Consider the following 21998-nt stretch of genomic DNA (forward strand, 5'->3'; position numbering starts at 1 on the left):
GAATTTTGTTTCATTCCACTTTGTATGGATGAAAAATATGTGAAACAATGACCTGGGTGGACTAGCCTGATGATTTCACTTCCTAGCACTTTAAGAACTGGAAACAAAAATGTCTCCACTTCGGGTGATACCATTTTCAGATCAACGAAAATAAGATTTCTGCTTGGAAATTCACAGGTAACATTTTAAAAAAAAACAGTGGGAAGTGACTGTTGACATTAAGGTTTGTCAGTATTCCACTCACAGATTATTATTTTATCTGCTAATAGTGAGATGAAAAGATAGGAAAAGGCTACTTTAAAAATATACTTTTCAAAGGAATAAGCACTTGGAATGGTAAGATTGCACTGATACCCAGGCTATACTCACACCTGGTTTAACTCCACATAAAGCAACCACTCTGAGCAAATTCAGGCAGAGGAAATATTTTAATCAGAGATGGAACCATGCCTAGTATCTCAGAACAACTCCCTCACTTCTTCCAAAGTCTAGGTCAGTTTGGGGAAGTGTTATGATCTACAGATTCATTTAGTTTAAGGTCAGAAGATCATATAGTCTGATCTCCTGTATATCACAAGCCAATTAAGTTTCACCCAGTTACCTCTGTATTGAACCCAATAACTGGTGTTTGTCTAAAACATACCTTCCAGAAAGGCAACCAGTCATTAAACCTTGATTTGAAGACTTCAAGAGATGGAAACTCCACCACAGTAATACAAATAATACATTACACCACACAGGCCTCCTCTCCTAAGATTTGTTAGAAAATGATAGGCCTTGTGGGCTTTGTCTCAGACCCCAAATGTGTGCAGAGCTGGATGCAAAAAGTGGTATCAAGGGGAATAAGAAATCCCGGGACAGTGAGGGTCATACGAGGGAGGCCTCACAAGGTATACAGAAGCATCTGAACACTTGTACGGTTTTGTGAACTAGTCCTGTGAACCTATTGACATGCACCTTCCACTTCTCAGATCACTGCTTCTCTTCCCTCTGTCCCCCCCATCACTCCCCAACCTCTGCAGAATACCACGGCATTCTCCAGACAAGGTCCAGAACACTAGAGTATCACCACTGGAAGCTGTAGTGTTCAGAATTATTTCTGTAGAATACACTAACAATTTTAACATTTTTTTATAAATGACAAAAAACAGCTCTGTGTTACCTGTAGGTAGAACTCACTCCTGAAACTAGGGCCTCTTTATGCTAGGTGTTGTACATACCCATAAAAAGAGAAACACCTGGTCCAGTGAGTTTACAATCCAAATAGGTAAGACAGTCACAGGTAAGAGAAAGGAAGTATCATTATCCCCATTTCATAGATGGAGAACTGAGGCACAGAGAGATTAAATGACTTGCCTAAGGTCACATGGGAAGTCTACAGCCTGCTGCAGTTGAACCAAGGTCTCCTAAAGAGACCTCCTGAGAGCTTGTTGTTGGTTTTAATTGTATTGATTCTTAAAATGATGTAAAAGGTGCCCAAGACAATAAATGAAGATGTTTTTAATGTGGTTAGAAACAGAAATACATTCATATGTGGTCACTTACAGATACAAATGTACTCTACACTGCAGGCTTTTATTTGAAATTTGGTGGCGTGAGGGAATCAAACTCTGGGAAACAGAATAGATGTCTTTAAAATGTAGGCTCCACAGAATGCACACCCCAAATTCTCCACCAATTAAATTATTTTATATTTGCTGGATTATTTTTGCAGTCAATAAACAAAAAAATTATTTAACATCCACCCAGTACTTTATTGCTTTTCTCAGAGGAGCTCCTTATGGACTCATCATAGCTGAATATTCTAAGGAATTCTTGGCTTGTTTTCTGACAGAGGGGATACATCTGTGATGCAAAGGGGTTTTGTTTTGTTTTGTTTTGTTTTTCTAGATAATCCACAAGTCTCATGGATCTGTAGATTTAAGGCCAGAGGTAATAAAAACTCTCTTCATATTCCATGGTATAACACTACATGGGGAACACAACAACAAAATTCTTTCACAGTTTTTTAAGGATATCAAAGACAAAAGGAGATTTATGAAATGTGGTCCAGAGTCACTAGCTTTAAAACATTTCCCTGCTGCTTCTGGAAACTTGTCCCTGTTACAAGAGATAGGACTGAAATAGATAAATTTGCCTTTCCTCTTTTTTTTTTTCTCTTCATAGTATCAGTTTGGAATGCTAATTATACTCTCTTTGGTTTATAACTATGTTTTAGATTACTTCAATGAGTGTTTGCAACATGAAAGAAAAGTTCAATGGCTAATTAATATGCCTTAATTACAGCTTGATGAGGTCCTTAGGTAGAAATGCATGGACCGGATCACTCAAACTTCACTCTAAATTTCTAATGTGAAAAAGTCTGATGAAGTTCCTTTCACCTACATCTTTGCTGTTAAAATTGTTGGACCTAGCAGCAGTCAAAGTCTCTCTACTCTGCCCTCTCGACTTTGGAGTGAATATCATAGAATCATAGAATCATAGAATATCAGGGTTGGAAGGGTCCTCAGGAGGTCATCTAGTCCAACCCCCTTGTCATAAATATAAAGGGAAGGGTAAACCCCTTTGAAATCCCTCCTGGCCAGGGGAAAGCTCCTCTCACCTGTAAAGGGTTAAGAAGCTAAAGGTAACCTCGCTGGCACCTGACCAAAATGACCAATGAGGGGACAAGATACTTTCAAAAGCTGGGAGGAGGGAGAGAAACAAAGGGTCTGTGTCTGTCTGTATGCTGTGCTTGGCCAGGGATAGACCAGGAATGGAGTCTTAGAACTTTTAGTAAGTAATCTAGCTAGGTATGTGTTAGATTATGATTTCTTTAAATGGCTGAGAAAAGAATTGTGCTGAATAGAATAACTATTTCTGTCTGTGTATCTTTTTTGTAACTTAAGGTTTTGCCTAGAGGGGTTCTCTATGTTTTTTAATCTAATTACCCTGTAAGATATCTACCATCCTGATTTTACAGGGGGGATTTCTTCATTTCTATTTACTTCTATTTTCTATTAAAAGTCTTCTTGTAAAAAAACTGAATGTTTTTTCATTGTTCTCAGATCCAAGGGTTTGGGTCTGTGGTCACCTATGCAAATTGGTGAGGCTTTTTATCCAACATTTCCCAGGAAAGGGGGGGGTGCAAGTGTTGGGAGGATTGTTCATTGTTCTTAAGATCCAAGGGTCTGGGTCTGTAGTCACCTAGGCAAATTGGTGAGGCTTTTTACCAAACCTTGTCCAGGAAGTGGGGTGCAGGGTTTTGGGAAGTATTTTGGGGGGAAAGACGCGTCCAAACAGCTCTTCCCCAGTAACCAGTATTAGTTTGGTGGTGGTAGCGGCCATTCCAAGGATCACGGGTGGAATACTTTGTACCTTGGGGAAGTTTTGACCTAAGCTGGTAAAGATAAGCTTAGGAGGTTTTTCATGCAGGTCCCCACATCTGTACCCTAGAGTTCAGAGTGGGGGAGGAACCTTGACATGGTGGCATAGTGGTGGGATTAACCTGAAATCATTTTGAGATCCAGTTGAGATTTTTTGAACTAGAAATACAGATTTTAAAAAGAAATTATTTTTTCCTTTGGAAAGGAAGTCCAGAAAGCAGTTGAAACTGAAAGCAGATTGTTTTGTCTGCTTTGTGGCCAAGCAGAGACAAAAGGGGATTATCTTGTGAATTGCAGGTTTTCTTTGCCTGGAGGCAGGGTACTTAACTCCTGCAGGGAAATTCACAGTCTTCCAACCCAGAGGTTTTTTTTTTCTTTTCTTCCTAAAAGTAAATAGGGGGTGTGTGTTCTACCCATTTGCTTTTTCTTTGGGCTGGGTAAGCAGGTTTCCAAGTAGTTTGGAGGTTTTTTGCTTTAAGTTGGGCCCAGAACAGAGACAAGGGAATTGTCTTTTTCTGTAGGCTGACAATCACTATCAGAGAATAGGTATTCTATTCCAGCACAGCAAAATTTTACAGCCAAGTTTTGTTTGTTTATTTCTAAACCTCGGGTGTAAAGTTAGTTAAAAACAGAGAGGTTAGAATGACCAAATCCTCAGCTCGACTACAGCTGGAATTAGCCAAATTTCAGGCTGAGGAAAGACAAAGGGAACATGAAAGACAGATAGAACTCATGCGGCTGAAGAAGGAACAAGAAAGGGAGGCAGAACAACACCAAGCGGCTGCTCACAGGAGAGCTATGGAAGCGAGGGACAAAGAACTGGAGGAGAAGGAAAAAGAGAGGAAGTATGTGGAGGAGATGGAGAAGATAAAGGCTCAGCAGAATATCCCAACAAACCCTAGTAATCCTTCTCCAAGTACCACTTCCCATCCCAGAAAGTTCCCCACCTACAAGGCAGGCGATGATACTGAGGCCTTCCTAGAAAACTTCGAAAGGGCCTGCCTTGGATACAACCTCTCTACTGACCAGTACATGGTAGAGCTGAGGCCGCAGCTCAGTGGACCCTTAGCTGAGGTGGCAGCTGAAATGCCTAAAGAACACATGAACAAGTATGAACTGTTTAAATCCAAGGCGAGAGTCAGAATGGGGATAACACCCGAGCAGTCTCGTCGGAGGTTCAGAGCCCTAAGGTGGAAACCAGACATGTCATTTACCCGACATGCCTACCACATTGTGAAACATTGGGATGCCTGGATATCAGGAGCAAGTGTTGAATCTCCAGTAAATTTGCCCTTCCTAATGCAAATGGAACAGTTCTTAGAGGGTGTTCCTGAGGAAATAGAAAGATACATCCTAGATGGGAAACCCAAAACTGTAATCGAGGCAGGAGAGATTGGAGCCAGATGGGTGGAGGTGGCAGAGAAGAAGAAAACTGGTCGCAGTTGGAGCGGAGACCAGAAGGGACCACCCCAGACCACACCCTATTACCGGGGGCCGCCCAAGGCCCCACCTACCTCCCAAAGAACCCTCCAGACCCCTTATCGTCCTGCCACCCCGTTCTCCAGCAACCCTCCTCGCCCCAGTGACCCGTCAGCTGGACGATGTTTTAAATGTAACGAGCTGGGGCATGTAAAGGCCAACTGCCCCAAGAACCCCAACAGATTACAGTTCATTGCACCGGAATCACACCAGAGGTCCACAGGCCCAGATACTTCCCAGATACCCTTAGAGCGGAGGGAAACTGTGAGTGTGGGCGGGAAGAAGGTCACCGCGTGGAGGGACACCGGAGCACAAGTGTCAGCTATCCATGCTTCCTTAGTGGACCCCAATTTAATCAACCCAGAGATCCAAGTGACGATTCAACCCTTCAAGTCCAACTCTTTCAATTTGCCTACAGCCAAGTTGCCTGTCCAGTACAAGGGCTGGTCAGGAATGTGGACTTTTGCAGTCTATGATGATTATCCCATCCCCATGCTGTTGGGGGAAGACTTGGCCAATCATGTGAAGCAGGCCAAGAGGGTGGGAACGGTCACCCGCAGCCAGGCTAAACAAGCCGTGAGGCCTAGCTCTGTTCCGGAAACTGCTATCAGGACCCAGTCAGAGGTGATGGACCTGGACCTTAGGCCAATGTCTGCAACAGCAGTAGTGGATCCAGTCCCAGAGACCCAGACGGAACCAGTCCCAGAACCGGAACCAGCCGAACAACCAACACCAGACCCTGTGTCAGCACTGAATCCAGTACTTGCAACCTCAACACCAGAGGGCCCCACTGAACCTGAACTGGCAGCAGCCGATAACCCTACACAAGAGGCTCAGCCGGAGCCTGAATCCCAACATAGTGCACCAGCGGAGAGCGGTTCACAGTCAACAGAAACAGCTCCATCCCCTATATTGCTTCCAGAGGGACCAAGCCTAGGTCCACAATCCAATGAGGGACTGATGTCTCCAGCATCAAGGGAACAGTTCCAGACCGAACAGGAAGCAGATGAAAGCCTCCAGAGAGCTTGGACAGCGGCACGGAGCAACCCACCGCCTCTCAGCTCTTCTAATCGATCCAGGTTTGTTGTAGAAAGAGGACTTTTATACAAGGAAACTCTTTCTGGTGGACACCAGGAAGACTGGCATCCTCAGAGACAGTTGGTAGTTCCAACTAAATACCGGGCCAAGCTCTTGAGCTTAGCCCACGATCACCCTAGTGGCCATGCTGGGGTGAACAGGACCAAAGACCGTTTGGGGGGGTCATTCCACTGGGAGGGAATGGGCAAGGATGTTTCTACCTATGTCCAGTCTTGTGAGGTGTGCCAAAGAGTGGGAAAACCCCAAGACCAGGTCAAAGCCCCTCTCCAGCCACTCCCCATCATTGAAGTTCCATTTCAGCGAGTAGCTGTGGATATTCTGGGTCCTTTTCCGAAAAAGACAGCCAGAGGAAAGCAGTACATACTGACTTTCATGGATTTTGCCACCCGATGGCCGGAAGCAGTAGCTCTAAGCAACACCAGGGCTAAAAGTGTATGCCAGGCACTAGCAGACATTTTTGCCAGGGTAGGTTGGCCCTCCGACATCCTCACAGATGCAGGGACTAATTTCCTGGCAGGAACTATGAAAAACCTTTGGGAAGCTCATGGGGTAAATCACTTGGTTGCCACTCCTTACCACCATCAAACAAATGGCATGGTGGAGAAGTTTAATGGAACTTTGGGGGCCATGATACGTAAATTCGTAAATGAGCACTCCAATGATTGGGACCTAGTGTTGCAGCAGTTGCTCTTTGCCTACAGAGCTGTACCACATCCCAGTTTAGGGTTTTCCCCATTTGAACTTGTATATGGCCGTGAGGTTAAGGGGCCATTGCAGTTGGTGAAGCAGCAATGGGAGGGATTTACACCTTCTCCAGGAACTAACATTCTGGACTTTGTAACCAACCTACAAAACACCCTCCGAACCTCTTTAGCCCTTGCTAAAGAAAACTTACAGGATGCTCAAAAAGAGCAAAAAGCCTGGTATGATAAACATGCCAGAGAGCGTTCCTTCAAAGTAGGAGACCAGGTCATGGTCTTAAGGGCGCTCCAGGCCCATAAAATGGAAGCATCGTGGGAAGGGCCATTCACGGTCCAGGAGCGCCTGGGAGCTGTTAATTATCTCATAGCATTCCCCACCTCCAACCGAAAGCCTAAGGTGTACCATATTAATTCTCTAAAGCCCTTTTATTCCAGAGAATTAAAGGTTTGTCAGTTTACAGCCCAGGGAGAAGATGATGCTGAGTGGCCTGAAGGTGTCTACTACGAAGGGAAATGTGCTGGTGGTGTGGAAGAGGTGAACCTCTCCATGACCCTTGGGCGTATGCAGCGACAGCAGATCCAGGAGCTGTGCACTAGCTACGCGCCAACGTTCTCAGCCACCCCAGGACTGACTGAACGGGCATACCACTCCATTGACACAGGTAATGCTCACCCAATTAGGGTCCAACCTTACCGGGTGTCTCCTCAAGCTAAAACTGCTATAGAACGGGAGATCCAGGATATGTTACAGATGGGTGTAATCCGCCCCTCTGAAAGTGCATGGGCATCTCCAGTGGTTCTAGTTCCCAAACCAGATGGGGAAATACGTTTTTGCGTGGACTACCGTAAGCTAAATGCTGTAACTCGCCCAGACAACTATCCAATGCCACGCACAGATGAACTGTTAGAGAAACTGGGACGGGCCCAGTTCATCTCTACCTTGGACTTAACAAAGGGGTACTGGCAGGTACCGCTAGATGAATCTGCCAAGGAAAGGTCAGCCTTCATCACACATCTCGGGCTGTATGAATTTAATGTACTCCCTTTCGGGCTGCGAAATGCACCCGCCACTTTCCAAAGACTTGTAGATGGTCTCCTAGCGGGATTAGGAGAATATGCAGTCGCCTACCTTGATGATGTGGCCATATTTTCGGATTCCTGGGCAGACCACCTGGAACATCTACAAAAAGTCCTTGAGCGCATAAGGGAGGCAGGACTAACTGTTAAGGCTAAGAAGTGTCAAATAGGCCTAAACAGAGTGACTTACCTTGGACACCAGGTGGGTCAAGGAACTATCAGCCCCCTACAGGCCAAAGTGGATGCTATCCAAAAGTGGCCTGTCCCAAAGTCAAAGAAACAGGTTCAATCCTTCTTAGGCTTGGCTGGTTATTACAGACGATTTGTACCGCACTACAGCCAAATCGCTGCCCCACTGACAGACCTAACCAAAAAGAAACAGCCAAATGCTGTTCAGTGGACCGGAAAGTGTCAGAAGGCCTTTAACAAGCTTAAAGCGACACTCATGTCTGACCCTGTACTAAGGGCCCCAGACTTTGACAAACCGTTCCTAGTAACCACAGATGCATCCGAGCGTGGTGTGGGAGCAGTTTTAATGCAGAAAGGACCTGATCAAGAATTCCACCCTGTAGTGTTTCTCAGCAAAAAACTGTCTGAGAGGGAAAGCAACTGGTCAGTCACTGAAAAAGAATGTTATGCCATTGTCTACGCTCTGGAAAAGCTACGCCCATATGTTTGGGGACGGCGTTTCCACCTGCAAACCGACCATGCTGCACTGAAGTGGCTTCACACCGTCAAAGAAACTAACAAAAAACTTCTTCGGTGGAGTTTAGCTCTCCAAGAGTTTGATTTCGACATCCAACACATCTCAGGAGCTTCTAACAAAGTGGCTGATGCACTCTCCCGTGAAAGTTTCCCAGAATCAACTGGTTAAAATCGTCCTTAAGATGTGGAAAATATTGTTAGTCTTTATGTATTTGGTAGTATATTTAGAGATGCATGTGTCTTATTAACTCTGTTTTTCCTAGAGCTCCAGGAAGAAATCCCAGCCAGTGTTTCACCCTAGCTGAGATTTGGGGGGCGTGTCATAAATATAAAGGGAAGGGTAAACCCCTTTGAAATCCCTCCTGGCCAGGGGAAAGCTCCTCTCACCTGTAAAGGGTTAAGAAGCTAAAGGTAACCTCGCTGGCACCTGACCAAAATGACCAATGAGGGGACAAGATACTTTCAAAAGCTGGGAGGAGGGAGAGAAACAAAGGGTCTGTGTCTGTCTGTATGCTGTGCTTGGCCAGGGATAGACCAGGAATGGAGTCTTAGAACTTTTAGTAAGTAATCTAGCTAGGTATGTGTTAGATTATGATTTCTTTAAATGGCTGAGAAAAGAATTGTGCTGAATAGAATAACTATTTCTGTCTGTGTATCTTTTTTGTAACTTAAGGTTTTGCCTAGAGGGGTTCTCTATGTTTTTTAATCTAATTACCCTGTAAGATATCTACCATCCTGATTTTACAGGGGGGATTTCTTCATTTCTATTTACTTCTATTTTCTATTAAAAGTCTTCTTGTAAAAAAACTGAATGTTTTTTCATTGTTCTCAGATCCAAGGGTTTGGGTCTGTGGTCACCTATGCAAATTGGTGAGGCTTTTTATCCAACATTTCCCAGGAAAGGGGGGGGTGCAAGTGTTGGGAGGATTGTTCATTGTTCTTAAGATCCAAGGGTCTGGGTCTGTAGTCACCTAGGCAAATTGGTGAGGCTTTTTACCAAACCTTGTCCAGGAAGTGGGGTGCAGGGTTTTGGGAAGTATTTTGGGGGGAAAGACGCGTCCAAACAGCTCTTCCCCAGTAACCAGTATTAGTTTGGTGGTGGTAGCGGCCATTCCAAGGATCACGGGTGGAATACTTTGTACCTTGGGGAAGTTTTGACCTAAGCTGGTAAAGATAAGCTTAGGAGGTTTTTCATGCAGGTCCCCACATCTGTACCCTAGAGTTCAGAGTGGGGGAGGAACCTTGACACCCCTGCTCAAAGCAGGACCAATCCCCAATTAAATCATCCCAGCCAGGGCTTTGTCAAGCCTGACCTTAAAAACTTCTAAGGAAGGAGATTCTACCACCTCCCTAGGTAACGCATTCCAGTGTTTCACCACCCTCCTAGTGAAAAAGTTTTTCCTAATATCCAACCTAAACGTCCCCCACTGCAACTTGAGACCATTACTCCTTGTCCTGTCCTCTTCTACCACTGAGAATAGTCTAGAACCATCCTCTCTGGAACCACCTCTCAGGTAGTTGAAAGCAGCTATCAAATCCCCCCTCATTCTTCTCTTCTGTAGACTAAACAATCCCAGTTCCCTCAGCCTCTCCCCATAAATCATGTGTTCCAGACCCCTAATCATTTTTGTTGCCTTTCGCTGGACTCTCTCCAATTTATCCACATCCTTCTTGTAGTGTGGGGCCCAAAACTGGACACAGTACTCCAGATGAGGCCTCACCAATGTCGAACAGAGGGGGACGATCACGTCCCTCGATCTGCTCGCTATGCCGCTACTTATACAATATCTGCAATGCACTCTAGGATAACCGACAGGAAAAGCCAAAGAGCTCATGAAAGTTGAATTCTGAGGAGCCGAGCCCAGTGAGGTCATGTTTCCAGATATGTTCAGTCAGGCTGAACATTTATTCCCGGTTCTGATTTTTCGCATATTATTAAAAACAAATTGCCACTAATCTGATATACCCTGTGCACAGGCCTCCAGACAAAGGGTGGAGTTTCAGAGTAAATGGCTAAACTTTCTTTTAATGTCACTGGAATGAGAGCCCGAAGAGTGTGTCCAGATGGGACAAGATGGTTAAGATGGTTGGACAGAAGCACAAAATGTTCTATGCTGTCATCGTTTCTTATGCTGATTTACTCTTAATTGAAAGATTGGTTATTTTATAGAAACAGACACTTCTTAAATGTTTTAGTATCCCTGGACGCTACTCTCATTACAGGATATGAGCAATTTCTACCAAATGCAAGGGCAGTTAACGCCCATCTTACAGTGGAAGAGTAAGGTCCTGTGTGTATCACTGTGCTTTGTGGAGTCCTAGCATTTAATTTCCTACATAGCCGAGTTAATACACTTGTCTCCTGAGTATTTGCATCAGCTGTTCATTGTCTAAGGGTTGGTACACAATGGAAATCAGTTAAAGATATTTTTCTAATGGTGTTGTATTTATTTATTTTGAAGTGAATTTGATGCTGTTGAAAGGGGCCAGGTTTTAAAATCCTTTATCCACAGAGCAGCCAAGTGCAGTGTGGACTGTGGACCTGTCCTTACACTTCTCTGTCAATGTGCTTCCAATCTGAGCCTCAGCGGACAGAAAGGAGTTCAGTCTCCATCCCCATTCATTGGAGGCCTCTCCACTTAGACTATAAGCAATGTTTTTGTAACGTTCAAACCTTTCCAGTAGAAACCACCAAGTCTTCTCCTATAAACCACTGAACAGGCTACAAATGATACTAACTTTCAGCCACTGCTCACCTGGATTGGCTTTGAGCCAGTGACTTAAAGGGACACAGTCAACTTGAAATCTAGCCCCTTCTAATTTGTGTATTTCTGTGGTTTTTGAAATGCTTTCCCTTCCCCCCATTGCTGTGGGAAAGACTACATGAGGGAAACAGTTAACTCAACTGTAAACAAAATGCTGTCGAATGCACAAAATAAACAAGCTGAAATAGTGTGAGAAATATTTATTTCCACCAATCTCTTGTAGGTCAAGTGATCGTGGGTATTAATTTAGTTTAAAAACAAATAAGAGAAATTTCAATTTTAACTTGGTGTCCCTTTAAATGTGAAAACATCCACTATCCCATTTCCAGTCACCTGAGCCATCCAAGTCCCCCAGCCCTGGGAAGTTATTCTCATGCAGAATCACATGCCATGCACTATTTTATGTTTCCGCACCTCTCTGTAGTTCTCGCTGACTCGGTCCAAGCTGAGAGAATACACAAGATCCCTTCCTCCCACAAACAGTCGCTCTTGATATTCATCCAGCAGCATTGTGTGAAGACCAAGGTATCCAGATGGGCTATGAAAGACTGATGTCCTGTTTAAATCCCAGAGCTCTGAAATACAACCAGTTGGCATGATCAATACCCAACAACTTAGTTTCACGACTTCGTTTTCATGTTTTTCCAGGGAAAGAGGTAAAAGGTTTTGAGGACATTAAGATATTCTGAATCTTAAAAACGCCTAGTAAGAAAGAGACACAGAACACTTGGGAACTATTTTCAAAACTGTCCAAATGTCCTGGAGATCTGGAAGTGGATTTGTACATTGTAATCTTTGTGCTCAATCTACCATGTGACAGAAAAACAAAATGTTTCCTCTTTAGCATTTTAGAAAAGGGAATCAACTCTTTAAAACATTAACTGCAAATGAGAAAAGGGGGATGAATCAATAGAAAGTCATTTGCCAGAAATTCAGACTCTGGTGGATAAATTATCCCAGCCTTCACTTCCCTCCACCAAGCTGCATGTCTGTTAAGTCCCCAATGATAAGTAAGTATATTCTTAGTCACTTCACAATAACATTGCTTCCTTTCATCCCTTTCATGTTTTTTTTCTACTGTACCCTATATGTCCACAATTTCAAAGGCAACTATGGATTTTGGGTAGCTGCCACATGGTGAGTTGACCTTTCAGGAGGGCTGGGGCTAACCTACTCCCTCTCCCAGGCTCATGCTCCCTCTCTCCTGCTGAAGGGAATAAGTCCTGGGGTCAGATGATAGAAGATTGGTGATTCATGGTACGTATAAATTGCACAAAATAAAAATATCAAAAAACCCACCCATGGCCATGAGTCCCAGAGCCCAGGTCAACTGACTCGAGGCTCAAGGGTCACAGGCTATGAGGTTAAAAATAGCAGGGTAGACATTCCCACTTGGGCTACAGCCAGGGCTCTGAAACCCAGTGAAGGGAGAGGGTTTCAGATCCCAGGTTCCAGCCCAAGCAGGAACATCTGCACGGCTATTTTTAGCCCCATAGCATGAACCTGAGTCAGTTGACTCAGGCTCTGAGACTTTCTGCTGCAGGGCTTTTTTGTTTGCCTGTTCTTTCAGTATAGACGTACCTTCAGTACCAGGTCTGCTGGGTTAAAGAGCAGCCTGAATTCAGGGAGAGAAGGGAGCAGAGAGGCCCTCCTTAGATCCCAGGTAGATGGCCTGGGGAGTGTAATCCTGCAAGGAGCACACCAGGAAGGCTGAAAGCCAGACTGCTTGAGGAAAGGCTCAGCAAAAGGGAGCAGAGAGACCTGTTTTAATGCCTAGAAAGAGGGCCTTGGAATTGACACCTTTAGAGAGCAGATCAGGCTCTTGTTGGGGAAAGGGACCTGTTTATAGGTGAAAATTGTGCTGAATTGGTTTATTCTGAAGAAGTAAAACTCAAGCCTGAAAAAAGGGACTAAAATACTGATGTTGGACAGTCTCATGTGGAGAATTAAGCTACAGTAAACAAAAGTCACATTACTTCTGAATGAGAGCATCCACATGGGGGTGAACATACTTTAACTTAGGTGCATTAACTTAACATCTTTAGTTAATTTGTTGTAACTTTCCTGAATGTCCCTGTGTAGAAGAGCCTTTTCATCACGGCTAGTGTTATATTACGATTAGAAGTGGGATATTTTGGTGGTGAAATGTCGGAAACCCTGTGCTGCATTGTACCTGATCTGCTCTCTAAAGGTGGACAGAAAATTTCTCTCTCTAAATGAAATCTTTCAGAAACATTCAATCTATATATAAGTCTGTATTTATATAAGAAACGGGATCAAACCAGAACTGCAAATACAATTTTTGTCTCAAACAACCACTTCCTGCTTTTCCTTTTCAGTGATAAAAACCGTATATATTCTTTTTTTGACTCAGCCTTGGGGTGAGAGAAATGGAATTTTAACGTTCTGGTTATACACTGGTCAGAAGAAGATCCAGAGATATCTTTGTAACACTCTCCTGGTTTACCTGCACCTTGTCCTGGGAGCAAAATTCTCATAACAGAGACATTATTTCACTTGACAGATATGCCTCTTGGTTAGGTCTGCACAAGAAATCAGAGTGGACTGGTTTTCAAATGTGAGCACCAAAACAGGATGAGCTATCTACATTTGGGCATTTAAATCGACAAACTGGTACATAAAACTCAGTCATGCCAGGTGCATCCTCATCTCCCATTGAGATGTTGAGAGAGTTTAGCATCTTTCAAGATCAGGCTGGGGAAGAGGGAAATATATGCACCTCCTATACAACTAATCTGGACGTCTAATTACGAGAGGTTTGTCCTATATGTCCTATAGACATCCATATTTAAAAATTGGTAGCCATGGGCCAAATTCATCCCTGGTGTAACTTTATTGACTTGAACAGCACTAGGAAAATTTGTCCCCTGTGTTTAAATGTGTTTATAGTGGACATCCAGAAGACACATATGCTCCTCCAGGTCCCATTCTCACTGATTAAAACAGCCATAAAACAATAATGGACTCCAAAAAGCAAAAGGTGAGAGTGCAAAAACTTTGTGAAACAAGCTAGAGGAAACCGGTGTGAAGTCAATAGGGACTGCATGCGTGTAAATGATGGCAAAAATTTCATCCATAACCTTGTAATGTAGATGGACCATAGACTGGTGGCTCAACACTAGGTAACAGTCAAGTAGCAGAGCTTCCCATTTAGTGGCTGGACCTGCTCTATATGAAAATTCAATCAGGCTCCTTGTGTTGTATATGGAGAAGCTACTACGTACCATGTGAGCTAAAGAGGAGCTTCCCCCCTTGATAAGCCAGTATAGATGCCAGAGCTAAAAGGCTTTTTTCCATGAACCTACACCTCACATGGATCTATAGACATTTAAAAGATACTCCATTTGGAGAGGAAGGACTATTTCAGGAGGCTGTATCGTTTAGTGTTTAGCACAGAGGACTGGAAATAAAGCCAGTTAGCTTCCATTCCCATCCTTAGGCAAGTCACAACCTCAATGTGTCTCAGTTTAACTATCTGTAAGATTAGTAGAATGATACTTAGTTATTTCAAGGAGTGTAATTAGCTCATTGAAATCTTTAGATAAAAAGTATCATATAAATGCAAAGCATCATTACTGCAGGAACAATATTTCTCTGCTTCCTCTGGGCACACAAAGAAATGGTTGTTTCAATATTTACACATTCCTAAATTGACTCTGTCAGTTCACTTACCAACAAAAGGCTTAGAGCAACTATGGGCTCATAGACTATATTTCATAAAAGAACTACAGTATCTGAAATTGAACAAAGCTTGCCAGTTCCGTGCTCACTGTTTTCCATGCCCATTCAATTCTGCAGGTCTGTCCTCTGCCTTCCAGACACAAATTGGCAGATATTCAAGGCAATCTCACTTGCCAAGTTCTTTCTTATAACAAACACACTTTTTATGAACTGATTTCGATTATTCTCCCTTCTATGTGAGGATAATGATAAACAATGAGATGTGCTGGGCCTCCAGCAGCTCTCTTCTTTCGTGGACAGGACACTGTTGGCTATTTGCAGAGCTATACCAGGCTGTATTCACTATGGCTAATTTCTGCTCTGTTTTAATGCTCATTTCCCAAATAGTGTCTATCCTTTCAAACTTCCAAGGATTGTGCTAGAGCAAATATTTCTCCTACTAGAAGAATGAACTTGGGAACTGTTTGATTTTGACATCTCCAGTTTTTAAATTAAAACACTTTTTTTTTCTTTCAGCAAAATATGCTTGGTGTTCTAAATACAAAAAGCTTCTTAAAGGTGGTGATTTTTGAGTGCATAGCCAAAGCATGCTGCCCCCTAGACTAATCATTTACCCTGATACCCAACCCTCAAAACCCAATCCCCTGGTGCAGACCTCTATATAGGCTTCTGTTGTTAACCATAAATACTGATTGTTCCTTGTTCCAGTTTGTACTTTGTTAAGGAGGGTGACAAAGCTACAGAAGCACACGGCTTTGTGTAGCATTACATCACAACCACACAAGTCTATCGCTCACCTCTTTTGCCTCTCAAAAAAATCTTCGGTTCCCTCTTTACATTTTTTGCAGAAATACTATCTTACCTCCCACATTACTTAATTCTGCCGCACATTCTTCCAGTGAAGATGCTTTCCAGATGTGGGACATTGACAAATGATTCTGACATGCTGAACAAGCTGAGTATGCAAGGTGAACCTCTCAGGCCTGCTTCATAACAAGAGGCAGCACTTAGGGTTGCCATGTGTCTCAAACAATAATGTAATAGATTCTCTAATGTAATCTATGATGTCCATGTAATGTGAGCAGACAATCTGAATGACATTTTATTTCTTTAACTATCAGTTTAGCTGTGGATTACAAATATTACAGCTAGCCAGCTTTGGCAAGAACCTGGCAAAACACAAAGGAGTATGAATTAATTCAGATTTTTGCTACAGGTGAATTCCAAAATTTGCTCACTCCTCTTGCCAAAACGAGATGTATGAAAAGGAGAGAAACCAAGACAGAGAGATAGAGAAAGATCCTGAGAGACTTGTAACACAAATGATTACTGGATGAATCAAAAAGTCCTTCTGGATAAGACTCATTAGACAACCTTCAAATTTGAGGACAACCACCTACTAGTAGTTTTAAGAAAAAAGTTCAGCCAGTCCTCAAGTCTATAAAAGTCAGTTAGTTTCTCTGGACATGCCATTCTTTCTGATTGGATGGTAACAGTAAAATCAGCCTTCATCCTCAACCCATCAGTACTTTAGAGCAGATGATTATACACAGGAACCACAACTAGTAATCCATCACCAAAATAAAAATATCATCTTACAAGTGCTTGGATCAGTCTGACAAGGTTAGGACCCTTAACTGGCAATATTCCATATAAAATTGATAACAGGAGGCACAGTTCTTTCTCCCTGGGAAACAAGGAATCTTGGCCACTGAACATGAGCTAGTACATTAGTAATGTCATTCTGCCTCCCTGACCTACCCATAATCTTCAAAGCAATCCTGCTTTTAAACACTGCAGATGAACACTTGAAGCTGCATCTCAATTATATTTATTGGGCTTGGAATAGCTGTACTGTTGCCTAAATAGCATATCAAATGGGGAAAAGATCCTTCATTTCTTACCCACTAACCTCTACGCTTTCACCTCAACCAGAGTTGAATCAGAATGAATCACACCAAAAAAAGAGATAACTTATGAAGTCGCAGATAATGGTAATGCTGAAAGTTACCACGCATTTTTCCATACACAAAAATAATCTGTATACTTTTTAGTCTGCAATACTTAAATTTTCAGTTAATGTGCAAAACAGAAGTAAAAGTCATTGTGAGAGAGTGCAGTGTGGAACTCTGCTATAGTATGCAGCCACTTTAACCCACAATATGGCAGTCAGGCAGACTCCTCAGAAATTGGATAGAGCAATAAACAGAAAGCAATATCCTAATAGCTGCAAGAAACATCCTCTTCAGTTATACTCCATAACTGGGATAATATAAGCTCACTTGCATAGCATCAAGGATTTAACTCTTCCTATTTATGAATGCTAAACAGGAATTAATAATCAGCTAATATGCACAATGGGGAAGATATTTCACCTTTCAGCTACCTTTTATAAACATGGGGGTGTGTGGGTGTGCATGTGTGTGAAAGCCTGGCCCCACTGAAGTCAGTGTGTTTTTTGCCTATGATTTCCATGGAGCTAGGATTTCCCCTAGATCTGTTATGACCAATACAGCTAAGGACAGTAACAAACTAAGGGACTTGAGTCAGTAGTGGACATTCACAATTTGTCACTCTTCCCGGTTATCACAGCGCTACAACATCCAAATGTCCTAGCAGAAAAAGGTACTACATTGGTTGCCTCATCAGATACTTGTAAACCTACAGTCCTAATGTAGACTAAAAGGAGGCCCATGACTCAATCTCTTCTTTTTAACAGCAGATGATCCTGGCTAAGAAGCTCCATTTGGAGAATACATTTGTCTTAGTCAAAAGGGATAGATCATTGATGTCCATGGATGATTCTTCCCAGGGAGGAATCAACTTTCTTCTAGATACTTCTTTGGAATTTGTGGATTTGAACATGAAGCCTGCAGTCAGAGTACAGCAAACATCAGAGGGAAAAATAAATCCCACAAACACAACTGCAAATACAGACCTTCCCTTATCTGTACAAACCACATTTCATAAAAATCTCTGAAATGAAATAAGGTGATTATTGTACTTTGAGATGGTCTAAGTGCTTTACGGAACACAGAACTTTCTCCTTATCTTTTTACAATATTGGACAAGATTATTACTGGTGTGATCCTATTCATGTACCAGATTGCTGGGTACAGTTTGGGTTTTTCCCCTTCCTAATTTGGTTTGGTTGCAAATATTCAATAGAAATAGAAATCAAACTTTTAAAAACATGAGATGCATTTACATAGTTAAGCTTGTTAGATTGTGCTCTGATCTCATTAAGTAGCTGTTCGTGCTTAAAATTAATCTTTCACTGTTTTCTCTGTCTTCTATTTAGTTTATCTTTCTTAGTGATTGAAGTTCATATTCAGCAGATGGCACTGTAACTGATCTATTTTTATGTCTTATGCAATGGAAATATAAAACATTATAAACCTGCCAAGATATATAGTATGGATACTACATCCACTCCTATAGAAACCAAAGTGTACGCTCACGTAGAATTCTGGACTAAAGTTCCCCTTCATAGCTTTCCATAGTGAAGCTATAGCTCCCATTAAAAATAACAATATAAAACCGTTAAACGGGCTGTAAACATAGAGATTTTAAAATTTAATCAAATGAATATATGCCAGTCCAATAAAATATTCTCTAGTCGTCAATTTTATTTCATTCTTTTTGAAGAGAAATTCAGTGTTGATATTTTGCTACGAAACATCAACTCACTGTAATGATGGAAACTTAATTTTAAAAAGGGGGTGAGGGGTTCTTTTCAAACTAGTGGAAAGCATTTTCAGTATCTGATTTTTCAATGGATTATAATGACACTGAAGTAATGCATGTTTTAAACAAGCGACAGTATAACACATTTGGGATAAATTTTTGACATGCACCCATGTTCCTCCTCACTTTATTAATGATTAAAGTTAGTTTGTCTTGTGTGACCATACTGATGTTTTAGAATGATAGAACAGTATGCTGGAAAAAAGATCAAATATGCTCTCTTTCAATGCACTTAATGGAAGGCATTGGTCTGATTCTGATCGCCTTGGTTCTGGTGCAAATCAGGAGTAATTACACTGAAGTAAACTGAGTTACACTGGTGCAGAACTGGTGTAAATGGGGCTAGAGCCACACTGTGATCTTAACAAAAAATAAGGAAAACAAGGCACGAAGGTATGTTTTGTCAGACTATTCGTACAACATGCAAATCACATTGTTCCAATTTGATACTGTCAGTGAAAGGTTTGTGAAAGAGCAAAAATTTGAAAATTGGGTAACTGAGTAGGTGGATAGATACAGCTGGTGAAAAGATGTAATATGAAACAAAAATATAGTCATCATGGGGGAAATTGTGGCCCACAGAATTAAGAGTTTTGCCATTGGTTTCAGTGGGGCTAGAATTTCCCCTCCGCTTACCCCCCGATCTTGGTAATTTAAGAGAAATGACAACCGTGTATATAGTAACAAGATAAACCACCATTATATATGCAACTGGTTGGGCATAGGGCCAAATCCTTAGCTAGTGCAAATGTACAAGTCCATTGAGCTCACCAGCTCTTAAGCTTTCCCTATAGCTTTATATTTCATTGTACAGAGCAGTGGTTCTCAAGTAGGGTTGCCAACTTTCTACTCACATAAAACTGAACACTGTTGCCCCACCCCTCCTCTGAGGCCCCGCCAATGCCCTGCCCCTTCTCTGAGGCCCTGCCCTCGCTCACTCCATTCCCCACTTCCTTTGCTGGTTGCTCCCCCCACCCTCACTCACTGGCTCATTTTCACCAGGCTGGCTCAGGGAGCTGGGGTACATGAGGGAGTGAGGGTGAGGGCTCCGGCTGGGGATGCGGGCTCTGGGGTGGGGCCAGAAATTAGGAGTTCAGAGTGTGGGAGGGGGCTCCAGGCTGAGGCAGTGGGTTGGGATGTGAGAGGGGGTGAGGGCTCTGGCTGCGGGTGCGGGCTCTGGGGTGGGGCCAGGGATGAGGGATTTGGGGTGCAGGGCAGGGCTCCGGGCTGGGACTGAGAGGTTTGGAGGATGGGAGGGGGATCAGGGCTGGAGCAGTGGCTTGGGGGGCTGGAGCAGGGCGTTTGGGCACTGGAGGAGGGTCTCATGGGTGCAGGCTCTGGGCGGCGCTTACCTCAAGCAGCTCCTGGAAGCAGCAACATGTTCCCTGTGCAGCTCCTATGCGGAGGTGCAGCCAGGAGGCTCTGTGTGCTGCCCCGTCTGCAGACGCCGCCCCTGCAGCTCCCCTTGGCAGTGGTTCCCGGCCAATGGAAGCTGCGGGGGCAGCGCTTAGGGTGGGGGCAGCGTGTGGAGCCCTCTTCTGCTCCTACGTGTAGGAGCCAGAGGGGGGACATGCCAGCTGCTTCCTGGGAGCCTGCACACCGCTGCCAACCACACAGTCAATCGCCTGGTCAGTGGTGCTGACCGGAGCCTCCAGGATCCCTTTTTAACGAGGTGTTCTGGTCGAAAACTGGATACCTGGTCACCCTATTCTCAACCAGGGGTCGGGGGCCCCCTTGGGGGGGCCATGAGCAGGTTTCTGGAGGTCCGCCAAGCAGGGCTGGCATTAGATTTGCTGGGGCCCAGAGCAGAAAGTTGAAGCCCCACCACATGGGGCTGAAACCCAGAGCCCTGAGACCCACCACCCAGGGCTGAAGCCAAAACCTAAGCAACTTACCTTTGCGGGGCCCTGGGAAATTGCCCTGCTTGCTACCCCCTAATGCCAGCTCTGGCTTTTATATGCAGAGAAGCAGTTATTGTGGCACAGGTGGGCCGTGGAGTTTTAATAGTATGTTGGGGGGGGGCTCAGAAAGAAAAAGGTTGAGACCCCCTGGTCCAGAGTTCATTGCTTATTTGTGGTTGAGCTAAAATCCTCTGCTCAGCAGCCAGCCTGAGGATCTAGGCTGGATACTTTTGAACTATCCAGGAATCCTCATCCCCAGGCTGCAAAGAAGGAGATAAATCTCGCTGCAGCTGCTATTGCACCTCTCATCGCACGCGCTCAGCTGCCCCACACGCTCCCTGCACACCAGTGTGCAGAGTCCCTGCACTGCTGGCGTCTATGCCACAAAGCTGTGTGCACCTGTTGTGCAATCGCCTCAAATGCTGCTGCACTGTGACTCAGGCATTCCTTGTTTGTAGACTGTGATCTCTTTGGGGCATCCGCCTGTCTTCCTACATGCCAGAGAAGTGCCTAGCAGGCTTTTGGATGCTGTTTCTGACCTTGCTTTTATTGGTATTAAACCACTGTAACTTGCAATTAACTTCTCCCTTAGGGCTTGATCCAAAGCCCAAGGGGAGTCTTTCCATTGACTTCAGCGGGTTTTGGAATTGACCCATGAATCAATGCAGAGGGGAGAGGAATCAGACCAACTATAAGTAAGAATAGTAATAGCATCTTATTTTTTTCCTGTGACTCCTGTGTTTTTAAAGTGCAATTTTTTTCCCAGAACATGCTTGTAATGAGTTGGCATTCACAGCCAGCATCGGGTTGCCCAGCCAGCTTTACTTGTTTGTTGTTGGAGTTTTCAAATCAAGCTTCCTGCAGCGATTCCACGCTTATTTCCAATTAGCTGGCTGTTTCCTGTGCAGTAACAGATTGTTAGCCCACAACATCTTGCTCCGTTTTTGGACTCATTTCAGTGCTGGACAGTAAATGCTGGCAAGCGATAAAACCAAGGCTCCATAACCACAACATCTGCATTGATCATCCAAGACTCCAAAGATTTTGTTGAGCTGCAAAATGTGCCTCTTCCCACAAAACATGCACCAACATCCCTCAGTGTTTGTCATCAATAACCATGGAATGAAATATAAGAGTTTTGCAGGAGAATGTGGACCAGATTCTTAACTGGTGTAAATCTGCATACAGACATTTAGCCTACACCAGCAGAGATCCTGGTCCATGGTATTTGGATCTTGGTCCCGGCTCCAGCAGTTCTTATGTGAGCAATCCTTAACTTCAATAGGACTGCTGGCCTGGGCATGGTATACTCACATGAGATTGAGAATTTTGAAGTTGGTCTCCTATTAAGCAGGGCTGCAGGGTTTTTTGGGGGCCTGGGGAAAAATCTGAAATTGAGATCACTCCCCACCCTTCCAAAAGGAATCCCGCCAAGGGGAGGCTGGGCAGGTGAGTTTG

The 21998-nt window shown here is 43.7% G+C and overlaps 1 protein-coding gene across 1 annotated transcript in view; it reads right to left on the reverse strand.

The window, feature by feature from the left end:
* The window catches only part of SEMA3E (semaphorin 3E), a 229390-nt gene that overhangs the window by 90810 nt on the left and 116582 nt on the right, over positions 1-21998 (reverse strand). The window contains exon 2 of the mRNA XM_077807878.1: positions 11605-11765. Coding sequence (XP_077664004.1) covers positions 11605-11765 — 161 coding nt within the window. The remainder of the gene's footprint in view (positions 1-11604; positions 11766-21998) is intronic.

Source organism: Eretmochelys imbricata, chromosome 1 (genome assembly GCF_965152235.1).
Source record: "Eretmochelys imbricata isolate rEreImb1 chromosome 1, rEreImb1.hap1, whole genome shotgun sequence".
NCBI lineage: Eukaryota > Metazoa > Chordata > Testudines > Cheloniidae > Eretmochelys > Eretmochelys imbricata.